Raw genomic sequence first — 12370 nt, forward strand, 5'->3', positions numbered from 1 at the left:
GACCCTTTGTCAAAGCTAAAAGATGGTATCCAGCCTTTGGTATCCAGTCTAATTAAGAACATTAGGGATGACGTTATGTTACTGCCTTATCTCCCATCTCAATTCCCAGTTTACCCTAATCTGCTATACGGCATGATGCTGATGGTGTAACGATGGACCACTTGCTTTCCAACCAACCTCTCACCCTTCACATCAATTTACTCCTTTCTGATTTCCTGCTTTTGGACACCCAAGAGTTGCTGCCTACCCAGCCATAGCCCCAACAAGAGAGCAACAGGACATCACTGATAAATAGTGTTGCCTGATGTGACAATCACAGACTCAAGCTCAGATGTCAGCAGCACACCTAACTTAAAGGTTAGTGTAGATGCCAGCACTATACCTACCTTAGAGGCTAGTGTAGATGTCAGCACTTTGGAGGCTAGTGTAGAGTTGGGATTAGCATTTGGTGACTCGCTGGTCATGAGTGGCTTATAGCCATATGTTTGAGAAAAGGTGGTTTATTGCCAGGTCACTGCAGGGTGAGGTTGCTGAGGGGGACATGGATAAGGGTACCAATGAGATGGAATAAAGGAGAATGCTAATGATGCATACCAAGACACTGGATGCAACCTCCTGCCACAGTCAAGGAGCATAGAAGCTTTTGACCCCAGCTTGGTAGAAGGCATCACGCTGAACTTGCCCTCTCGGCAGCCTCTGTTCCATCTCCATGTCATGTTGCAGACATGGGTTGCGGTTGCAGACCCAGAGGTACTGCAACCGCAGCCCACATTGCAACCTCACTGCAGGCAGATCACACAACCTCCTGCCATCATCGTGAGGATGCAACAACTCTCCTTGCCAAATCCAGGAACTTACTACAATTCCTCCCAAAGACACTGTGTAGTAACTTTGAGAGGTTTTGCTATAGTAGAATTTATCCTAAATTACCTACCCTGCAAGTTGCCTGCCTGGCACCTTGAATAATGCTCATGCTGGGTCCCTCCTGCAACTGAACTCCTGTTCCTTGGTGAGTGAGAAGTGAATATGTTGAGTGCATTTACATGGCTAAAGTTTCTAAATAGTGTATCAGATAAGCTGGTACGGCTGTTTGACGTCATGGTAAGATGCAAGGGACTCACTTGTGAACGCCCTTCATTCCATGGGGTGCCACTTGGGTTGCACTGGAAGCAGCTGGAGGTGAAACGTATCACACTCTAAGTGGTTCCAGCTTCTGTCAGGCCGTCTCCAGTTATCTGGATCAAAATTTGTGCCTGTAGTCTGTAAACAGGTGGCAAAAATAGTTAATGAAGTTAAAAGGTCAAAGTATTAGTGTTCCCCACATTTAAAAAGGAATATATTTGGTATGATTTTTGTGAGGCAGCATCTGAAAGGAAGTGACAAATACATAATTACTGCATAATTTTCCAATATTCTGGGACACCTTTTCCTCAGGTCAAGGGATTGTAACGTTAGAAGAAGCTACTTGATGAAATGGAGTAGTACTTATATCTCTGCCTAAGAAGCCCATCTGTCACATCAACTTCTGGCAATTGTCTCTGAATGAACAATGGATCAATAATTGTTAAGCATGATAAATTTATGACTGACTTTGCAGTGCTATGTTTAATAGGAACATACGAGCAAATGAACTAGGAGCAGAAATAGGCCATTTGGCCCCTGGAGTCTGCTCCACCATTCAATAAGATCATGGGTGGTCTGTTTGTGTTGAGTTCCACATTCCCAGTTACCCCTGATAACCTTTTATTCCCATGTCCAACAAGAATCTATCTAGTTCTGCATTAAAAATATTCAGTGTTCCCACTTCCACTGCCTTCTGAGGCAAGAGTTTCAAAGTCACAAAACCCTCAGAGAAAATTTCTCCTCCAGTCTGTCCTATAAGGGCGAATCTTAATTTTAAAACAGTGCTCATTAGTTCTGGACTCACCAACAAGAGGAAACATCTTTTCCACATCCACCTTGTCAATACCATTCAGGATCTTATGTACTTCATTCAAGTCACCCCTTACTCTTCTAAACTCTAGTGGAAACAAGCCAGGCTTTTCCAACCCAATGATGCTGCATTAAGTAATTTAGATATGGTTAGTTTCATAGATTTCATAGTGTGGAGCTTTAACCCAGTCCAAAAATGTGCGGGTTAGGTTGATTGGCCATGCTAGATTGCTCCTTCGTGTTAGGGGGATGTCAGGGGGATTAGTAGGGTAAATATGTGGGGTTATGGGGATGGGGCCTGGGTGGGATTGTTGTTGGTGCAGGCTTGATGGGCCAAACAGCCTCTTTCTGCACTGTAGGGATTCTATTCTATGATTCTAAGTAATTGCAGCACCTGGCATGGGGTGTATAGTTAACAAAGAACTAGGTCATTAAATCTGTGGCTGACATATGCCAATATCATGTGCAAGAAATCTAATGAATCTTTTCATGCCAAATTAAGAACTCCTTATTGGAGGTAATCAGGCCTCTTGAGTCGTCAGTTTTAGGATCATTTATCCTTTTTAAAATTAAGTGGTAAAGGGATTAATTTCAAAATATTCTGGATTGATTTATCTTTGCAGTAGTTAGAGCATACTTTTTAAAAAGCCATTTCAATATGATGCTTTCTTTCTCTGACTGGCTGACACATGCTTTAGGGTGACATGTGCATGAATGGCTGAGGTATGGTAATTATCCAAATTTGTTGAAGGTTTAGTTATCATGTCACTTTCTTCAGTTTCTTTCGCTTGTCTGCATGCTCACAGATCAGAGGGAGGATCACAGCCCGAAGACAACGGGCCAATTTTGGTTCATACTTGCAAGTAAGAGATAGTTTAGGACCTTTCCCAAATGATAATCTGTTTTATAACATTGTACAATAATAGCATCATCAATGCTTACAGCATTTGAAAGTAACGATATCTGTTTTGTTATATGATGTATGTAGTAAAATTGTTGGAATTTTAATAATGGTTACTTTATCTGGAAATCCAGTAAAGACTAACGCTAAACATTTCTCAAGAAATACGTTGGGTTCGAAGCATTAACTAGCTGAACTTTTTTTTCAAACAAAGTAGATTGTAGTAGTTCTGTTGGGATATAGCCATTACTTTTAGTTGTGACGCTATTGTCATTTGGCTTAATTTACAGTTATAACTCTTAATAAGGTATCTTCTGATCGTTTCACTGAAAATGTGAAAAATTGGATACCTTTGGCCTGGATTTTCATCCTTGCTAAAACCGTGGTTTTAGAGGCTAAATTTCAGAATTCCCACCTCCAAATATGACACTTACCATTTTTGTGTGGCGGGAATGGTCCCAGGTCAGAATTTGCACACACACATTTCACAGAGGCAGCTGCCTACTTATCTCTAAATTTGATGACGTTGGTGTGTAAAACACGATTTGTGCAGGATAGATCTGATTGAAGCAGGCCTGAAATATGTGGAGCCTTTGGAGAGGGAGGGTTCCTCTTCAGGTTTGATCCCGGGACGTTCTTGGGGGAGGCCAGGTGCCTTTTGGGGAAGGTCAAGTGTCCTTTGGGGAAGCTAAGGTATCCCTTGAGATTGTTAAAAGTAGGCATGAATGTGTGTTAAGAAATGCATGAAGTCCATTGAACTTGATTGTCAAGTTCATAGGAACTGTCAAAATGAATTGTCCGAAGCATCAAAAGTCTCAAAATGAATTGTCAAGCTGCCAAGGCATTTAAAACGCCCACCTTTTAAATCTTTGAAAACAATGTCTGTAGTTTTTTTAAGTGGTAGCTAGCTACTTTACTCTGTTGACAGAGTCTGAGGGCTGCCATTAATGGATTAGTGCTGCATGACTGATTTCACAAGCTTTCATTAGCACATTGGGGTGACTTTCATTTCACAGTTTAATAGACAGGTCCAAGTAGTTATAGACTCTTTGAAGTGGGGCTATGAATTCCAAAGTTTGCCTTTATAAGGATTAAGCACCTGAAATAAAATATTGTTTTCATAGGGATGTAGTTGAATGAATGTAAATGTAGTGAATGGGTTTTAATGAAAGCCCGGAATGAAAACTTCACCTTCTGGGGAACTTTTCTGGCTCAGGATTACAGAGCTGAGAAGTGGCCAGACTTTACATTTCAGATCTGGGGAGCGAACGTCCAGGCCTTAATTTTAATTTTAATAGAACAGTGCTATTTGGAGAAACAAAGTTCTACTTAGAAAAATAAATCACAGACCATTCTAATTGGTACAAAGGATTTATTCGGTACTATACTTTGTGCATTTTAGGTAACTACACTTTGTACATACATCTGGATTTAAAAGCACTGTAGACCTACGACTCAAAAAGACATCATGGTACTTGAGGTGTTAATAATGGAAGACATATCCTCATTATTTAATTTGTTTTGTTTCATTTTTTATTCTAACTGTGAAAGTCAAAACCAAAGAAATGTAAGGCACTTGACTTCATAATGTCACCCTTAACTTGGTTCCAATGTGAATTTCCAAGCTATTCTAACTCATTGCAGGAAGAGTATTTGACAAAATGGTGACTGAATTCATATTGCTCTCTCTCTGTCTGTCTGTTGTGAAGTGAGTCTTATTTAAGTCCATTAACTTCCTCCTCACCATTGCCTCCATGCTGACTTCTCATGGCCATTATGATAAAGTAATATTCCTTCTAGAAAACTAAAACAACTTTGCATTACATCGCGTTTTAATCATGGCATCACTTCAGTATTCCGAATTGTACACTTTGTCAGAAAATAGAATATTTAGCAGAGATGGGCAGGGGAACTCCATTTCCTTCTATTTTTTTTTCCATTTAATTTGTAATTCAGTTATTGCATGTTGCTACTGTTTCTTGGCTTTCTAGACAAATGGTGAAATAAAATATGAAACACTGTTTTAAAAAAAAAACAAGTTTTCTTTCGTTGTTCTATTATCTGCCTTTATAAACCTAGAAATTGACAAATTCCACGCTTGGTATTGTCCCCTGCCTGTACTAATTTGGGTTTATTATTCATCTTGTTTGTCATCCCTTTATTTCTCCAGAATTGTGAATGATACAAAAACATATTCAACTCTGTTTCATTTCACAGATTTTCAATTAAGAAAAAGAACCTAAAGAACAATGGCATTGTTTATATGCAGTCCAAAATTTCACTTATCCTCTATCCTGAAGGTTTATTTCCTTCGACTGCCTATGTGTGTTCTCCCACACGTCCCACCACACACATGTGTGCGCATACAAGCACACACGCTCTTGCTCAAAATCTTAAATCCGTGCCCCATCATCCTTGTGCCGTCAAATAATGGGGCCAGTTTTACTTGCATATGTTATCCAAATCTGTCATATCCTTATGCTCCTATCAAATCTCCCCTCAATTTTCTTTGATCCAAGGAGAATAACACAGGCAGCACAATGGTTAGCGCTGCTGCCTTACAGTGCCAGGGACTCGGGTTCAATTCCAGCTTTGGGCTACTGTCTTGTGTGGAATGTGCACATTCTCCCCCTATCTGCGCGGGTTTCCTCCGAGTGCTCCAGTTTCCTCCCACAGTCCAAAGATGTACAGATTAGGTGGATTCGTCATGCTAAATTGTCCTTTAGTGTCCAAAAATGTGCAGTTAAGGGAATTGGCCATATTCAAAGTACAAGGTTATAGGGATAGGGCGGGGATGGGCCTCGGTAGTGCGCTCTTTCAGAAGGTCGGCACAGACTCAATTGGCCAAATGGCCTCCTTTTGCACAGTAGGGATTCTATGGATTCTAACACCAACTTCTTCAACCTATCATTTATGGCTAAAATCTTCCATTTCCTTTAGTCATGCTGGTAAATTGCCTCTGCACCCTCAGCCACCACCTGAACCATGGTGACCAGTATTGTCGCAGTCTAGTTGTGGGCCAATTGAAGCTCTATAAAGCTTCCGTATAACTTCATAAATGTTACACAAATGCAATTTAAAACAGCAAAATGTTTCTGTGTGGTCCTTAATATTGGCAGCCAAAGTAGAAAACAAAAAACCTCATCTGTTGTATAAGAGAAGTTTAACAAAGTATGTTTGGTACCGAAAGGGTTTAAACATTTTGCAGTTGACTCTCAATTAATGAGTAACTTGCTTACTAAACTGCATTCCAACCCAATGCAAAATGGTTGTGTGCCACTTTGCTTTCCAGTCTCTCCCACTTAAGGGAGTCAATACTTATCAGTAAGTATTGTTCGACCATTGTCAGTTCAGCAGCAATCATTTGGAACATCAACACCTGCCTAAACTGTTGCATTTTAAAAGTGACCTTTTCAATATTTAGATTTGTTAAACAAACTTGCCAAGAAGATGCAATACAGATATATTGAGGTGATTCTGTCTGTCACAGTTCGAAAGTTCATCGCCACTGTATCTTCTACAAGCACTTGGCTCCAAGGTTATTTTGGATTAAATTGAAGTTTGCTCTCTTCCCACTATTTAATTTTTGACAGGACATTATGCATTGCCCATCACGCTTTCTCCCACTAACGTCATGCAAAACAGTGTAGCAGCAACATTAGAATGGCACTTTGACCCAAGGTTAATTTAAACCTGGTGATTAACTTGCATTTAGCAGTGTGTTCTGGAAATCTGACCTTGCCAGGCAGTCTTGCTTCTCCAGAGTTTCTAAGCCAGGGGTGATATATGTTTGTTAAACAAATTGCTTTTATTTTTTTCTGTTTTGCATTTTTTTTGCAGCAAAGAGACAGTACGCCATCAATGGACACTCCCATCACAAAGAGTGTGCTGTACTCTCGAACTGGTGACAGTGAGGTTGATGACGCTCAGGCTGATGGACATCACTACAACCAAAGAGATTTGGATTCTGCTCTCCGAACAGCACGGGAGGAGGTAGCTCATTCACCTTGGGAGTAGTGTTCTGTGAGAGAGAGTGTGCGTGTGCTGTGTCTTTCTGTTTCTGTATACGTATGCCAGATTGGTTTAGTTTGAAGTTACTTTTTGACTGAAAAGCTAGAATCATAGATTAATAGAATCCCTACAGTGCAGAAGGAGGCCATTCAGCCCATCGAGCCTGCACCGACAACAATCCAACCCAGGCCCTATCCCTGTAACCTCATGTATTTACCCCTGACACTAAGGGGCAATTTTTCATGGTCAATCCACTTAACCCGCACATCTTTGAGGGAGGAAACCGGAGCACCTGAAGGAAACCCATGCAGACACTGGGAGAATGAATCATAGAATCCTACAGTGCAGAAGGAGGCCATTCAGCCCATCGAGTCTGCACCGACCACAGTCCCACCCAGGCCCGAGCCCCATAACCCCATGCATTTACCCTAGCCAGTCCCCCTGACACTAGGGGGCAATTGAGCATGGCCAATCCACCAAACTGCAACCCTTTTGAGTGTGGGAAGAAACTGGAGCACGCGGAGGAAGCCCACGCAGACATGGGGAGACGGTGCAAACTTCACACAGTCGCCCGAGGCTGGAATTGAGCCCCGGTCCCTGGTGCTGTGAGGCAGCAGTGCCAACCACTGTGCCACCATGCCACTGTTTTTATATTTTTAACAAATTAACAAAAGAAAATCTGAATCATTTCCACAGTTTCTTTTCGTCTTAGCTTTGCTTGAAGTGCTATTATTTTTTATTTGTTTCTTGTCCGTCTTCACCTTGTTTCAATGGATTTGTGCTTTAACCTCAACTTTCATTTTAACATAAGTTCTGAATCTTTTCTCTATGACTCCTCACTTGTGGATGTTTCCTCTCATTGTTCCAGATTGTTGCTCAGGAAAGAGAAGCGGCAGACTGGAAGAGGAAATATGATGAAAGTAGGCAAGAGGTTGTTGAGATGAGGTAGGTTGATATAGGTCTGTGACACTGATGCTAACTCTGTAAAGTTGACTGTAGAAGGGGTTACATAGGGAATTAAATTGAGAATCTGCCATAGACAAACATGATTAAGCATGTTAACTAGGTTATAATATACTTGAGGGCTTCACATTATTGTATAGATTTCAAATACGCAGCGAGAGCAAGTTTACTGATTCATAGAGTCATAAAATCTCTACAGTGCAGAAGAAGACCATTTGGCATTGAGTCTGCACAGATCCTCCGACAGAGCATCCCACCCATGTCCATCCCTGCCCTATCCCTGTAACTCCATGTACTTACCCCACTAATCCCCCTCGCCTACACATTTTTGGACACTAAGGGGCAATTTAGCATGGCCAATCCACCTAACCAGCACGTCTTTCGGACCAAGGGAGGAAACCGGAGCACCCTGGGGAAACCCATGCAGACACAGGGAGAATGAGCAAACTCCAAATAGACAGTCCCCAAGGCCAGAATTGAGGTCTCTGGCACTGTGAGGCAGCAGTGCTGGCACTGTGAGGCAGCAGTGCCAACACTGTGCTGCCCATGGGTGATGTCTTTTCCTAACTGCCATCATAGGCACCAGGTTTCACCTGCATCTCTGCCTGACACGATGGCAGGAGGAGATATTGTACTTTACTGAGCTAGGACAATCCATTAACAACAGTGAACAGTGAGAGTAGAACACTACCTTTGTAAGTAATGCCCCTGTGTACAAAAAGCTGTGACATAGTTGAGGGATTATGTTGATACTGTTATGTGCATGAGTAATGTGACCTGGTGGATTCTTATAATAATGTGAAGCTGATAGAATTTTAAGATTGTGTTGTACTCTAATGACATTGCTATTACCTTTCAGGAAGATGTACTGGAAAATCTGGTACAAACAAAACCATTATTGACTTCAGTTGCCTCATGTTTTGCTCTATTATCATCCAGCTTTCTAATAGTTCAGGTTATTAATTGAGGGTTTTTCAATGAAATCGAGACTGAGGCCAAGTAAATAATGCCTTTCGGAGAAGAACTAGGTCACATGCTTCAATGTAAATGTGATTAATGTTGTTTAGCCCTTATCTCAAACTGCATAAAAGCGCCATTAGTCAGTCTAAAATTTCAGTGGGCTAACACAGCTTAATTGAAAAGGCAATGCAATTTAGGTAAAAAGGCAATTTAGTCAGTGCTTCATATTGTTCTGAACAACAAACTGGAGATTACCTCATAGCAATCACAAAGTGTACATTTTATACTGCACATTTTAATGCAGGATCTTTGTTCTATAATAAGGCATCTAAAGACAATCCAAAAGCTTTGATGATGTCAGATGTTTAATGCTTTCAGTGGTACATATCTCCATTTGGAGTTAGACTAAATGCAGCCGATCTAGCTTAGATTTCTGTTTTTACTTTAAAGTTTGAATGATCACACTTCACAACCACGTATTTATATCCCTCCCCAACCATGCCCTAAGAAGCAAAGCCCTATAGATTGTCAACAGCCTGGGCCAACGTAGAGATGGCTACTCTCAATCTCAGCTCCCACTATATTTTTAAAATTCTTCTGTATGTTCCTCACCTCCTCTGGGTGTTGTTTGAAATGAAATTCAGCAACAGGAGAAAATGATGAGTGAGGAGCAGAGATCTGAGATAGAGTACATTTTGAAACTGAGATGAAAAGCATTGTACATCCCTCCGCCTTGGGGGAAAAAAATCAATCTCGTGACAAACTCCACGAGGACATCTTGGAGACATTAATGTGGCACATCATGGAACTCAGCAGAATCTTCCTGTTGCCACTCCTGGATGGACTGGCCACTCACTATTTTCAACCTGGAGTTAAAACAAAGCCATGCATGGTTAGGTCTTTTTGTAGCAATTCTTTAAAAGAATACTTTCATTTCCAAATCTTAAGCTTCAGTTTCCTGTGACCATATTTGTGTATATTTAACACACTTCTAGCTGGCAAGTTAGTGGCAAACTGGGATTATTTTTGATATTTATATGCAGCTTTTGAAATACTGGGTGGGATTTTACGGCCGTGTTTGTTCCAAAACTGGAAAATCCCACCCGAGGTCAATGGACCTTTGCATGGTCTGGTTTCCCCCCCCTCTCCCCGCCCTCTGCCTGCTACGATTCCTGTGGCGAGCAGGAAGGGGAAATTCCCCCCACTATCTTATCCTGGACTGCCTTCAGTCAATATTTTCTTTCTAAGTGCCTCAAATGAACTTTTTAAATATAATTGAGGGTCGAGAAATGATGGATCCCATTGGCAGTACTGCCAAGCACAATGTTGGAATGGGGGTGGTGTAAGCGGCTTGCGTGCATGATCTGCAAAGCTTTGTTATGTGCTGAAGACTCTTGCTAACGGCTGGTGACAATTTTCTTAAAGATGTTGAAAAAATAGTTACATTGAAATCAAACTTGCCATAGTACACATTCTCTAGAATAATGTGAGAAATGCATGCTCATCATAAACTCACATAAAATGAGAGCTTTGAAAAAATTGTTTTTGGTGAGGAAGTGAGTTTTTAAAATGTAGCTGGGTGTTGACCTTCCTGGCAGTTTTTAACTATGGTTCCTTTTCTCTGCATTTTGTGAAATGTATTTATTTTGTCTTCAGCACTTTCAATTTGAAAAGTTTAGGACGGAATTTTACGAAAAATATTCGAATTGCCGAACGAGCGAGAAAACGGGAGTTGTGGGGGGCGGTGGGTGGATAGAGATTGAGTTCGCCAGTGAAGCTGTCGGCTGAGCTCTGGGGCGTGAACCTCATTTTTCACCTCCCACCCGATCTTACCAGCTCGCCTTGTTGAAAGGTGGGCGGGACAAGGGCGGCATGATGGCACAGTGGCTAGCACTGCTGTCTCAAAGCGCCAGGGACCTGGGTTCGATTCCCAGCTTGGGTCACTGTCTGTGCGGAGTCTGCACATTCTCCCCGTGTCTGCGTGGGTTTCCTCCAAGTGCTCTGGTTTCCTCCCACAGTCCAAAGATGTGCTGGTTAGGTGAATTGGCTAAATGCTCCCTCCGTGTACCTGAACAGGCGCCGGAATGTGGCGACTAGGGGATTTTCACAGTAACTTCATTGCAGTATGAATGTAAACCTACTTGTGACCAATAATAAACTTTTATTTTACAAGATCGCGCCCTTAATTTGTTCTTGCATCGGCATTTCAGAGAGTTCAAACACCTAAAGCACCCTACAATGTGAGGATGTGCATTCTTCAGAAGAGTTGCAGACAAGTGAACAGGGCAATTTACTTGAGGTGGTCTACATGGGACCGCCATTTCCCAACAAAGCAGTCCAGTATAGGCTGCACCAAACTAAAGTGAACATGAAAAGGATTTGGCTTGTGGCGGCACTGAAGAATTCTTCTCTGTTCTAATAATTATCCATGAACCATTAACTCCATTGCCGAAGGGTCCAACCTCATCCACAGTTGGGATTCTCCGCTGCGGGGGCGGGGACCGACGGGATCACAGAATCCCGTCTCATATATTGGTCATAAAATCACCTTTCAGACAACACGTGTCACTCAAACTTGTCAAATAGCCTAGAGTTTACTAAAATTCTGAGTCTGCGCATTCCCAAGCAGATCAGAAAATTGCCGCTGGATGTGAATTTCACCCTAATGTTTTGGTAAAATTCCATGAAGAACAGTTATGTTGCTCAATATTTACCAGTGTCAGGGCAAAGATTCTTTCAGAAGGATCTCAACCTTGGGCAGGCTTCACCAATCTTATTCGTTTCCACTGCCAGCGAGAACGGAGAATTTGGCGCTCAGCCAAAACTCCATTCACTGCGGCGGCGCCGGAGAATCCCAGCTGCGGACGAGGTGAGGTTTTCGGCGTACATCTCTAAATGCTTGAATTGGAAACTTTTAATATGGTGTTAAAACATATTAAAAGGTGTATTGTACGTCAGTCATTGTAAAATTGGCATGTCTGTGCACACACTCCTCTCATTGCAGCTTTTCTTGTCTACAGGCGGATTGTTGCAGAATATGAGAAGACCATTGCTCAAATGATCGGTAAAACTTGTTTCTTATATTGTTAGACACGTGAACAGATTAAATTGAGAGAAAGCAGCTCAGTCAATTTCTAAAATGAGAAGTACTAGCCTTGCATTTAGGTACATTGCCAGGAAGACGTAAGAAAGCTTTCAGCTTTTGTAGTTTCCATCATGTAAAGTTAATCTCGAAGCATGAAAATGCACTCCCTCTGCACTAATCTACTTTGTATTCTGTTCCTATCCAGACCATGTTCAAGTACATATACATATATATTGCATCATTCCTGTGACATGGCCAATATTTTACAAAGAAATTGTAACAGGTCCACAGGTAGAGGTTAATGGATACCTATGTTGTTAAAGCCCTCTCTTAGAATAGATGATAACACTATTGCCATAATTCCTTGCATTGGATCGTGATCTGAAATTGCCCTTCTGTCCAGACAGGTTTTTAACATTTGGCTTTAATTTCATGTGAGCTGTAGATTTTTTAGATTGACCTTGGCTGTCAGTGCGGACAACTATTGATGCGAGAGTCTCTAATCTCGTCTGTTCCTG

General features: G+C 41.6%; 1 protein-coding gene across 12 annotated transcripts in view; it reads left to right on the forward strand.

Annotated features, from left to right (window-relative positions):
• The window catches only part of LOC144500442 (uncharacterized), a 256651-nt gene that overhangs the window by 220731 nt on the left and 23550 nt on the right, over positions 1-12370 (forward strand). For 7 of the 12 annotated variants that reach the window (XM_078223362.1, XM_078223367.1, XM_078223363.1 and 4 more), the window contains 4 exons: positions 2739-2795; positions 6674-6826; positions 7713-7789; positions 11788-11831. In XM_078223362.1, the coding sequence (XP_078079488.1) occupies positions 2739-2795; positions 6674-6826; positions 7713-7789; positions 11788-11831 (331 nt within the window). Of the gene's footprint in view, positions 1-2710; positions 2796-6673; positions 6827-7712; positions 7790-11787; positions 11832-12370 lie in introns of all 12 variants that reach the window. The other 5 variants (XM_078223364.1, XM_078223368.1, XM_078223369.1 and 2 more) reach the window with 2 other exon arrangements.

Source organism: Mustelus asterias, chromosome 11, assembly GCF_964213995.1.
Source record: "Mustelus asterias chromosome 11, sMusAst1.hap1.1, whole genome shotgun sequence".
NCBI classification, from domain to species: Eukaryota; Metazoa; Chordata; class Chondrichthyes; order Carcharhiniformes; family Triakidae; genus Mustelus; species Mustelus asterias.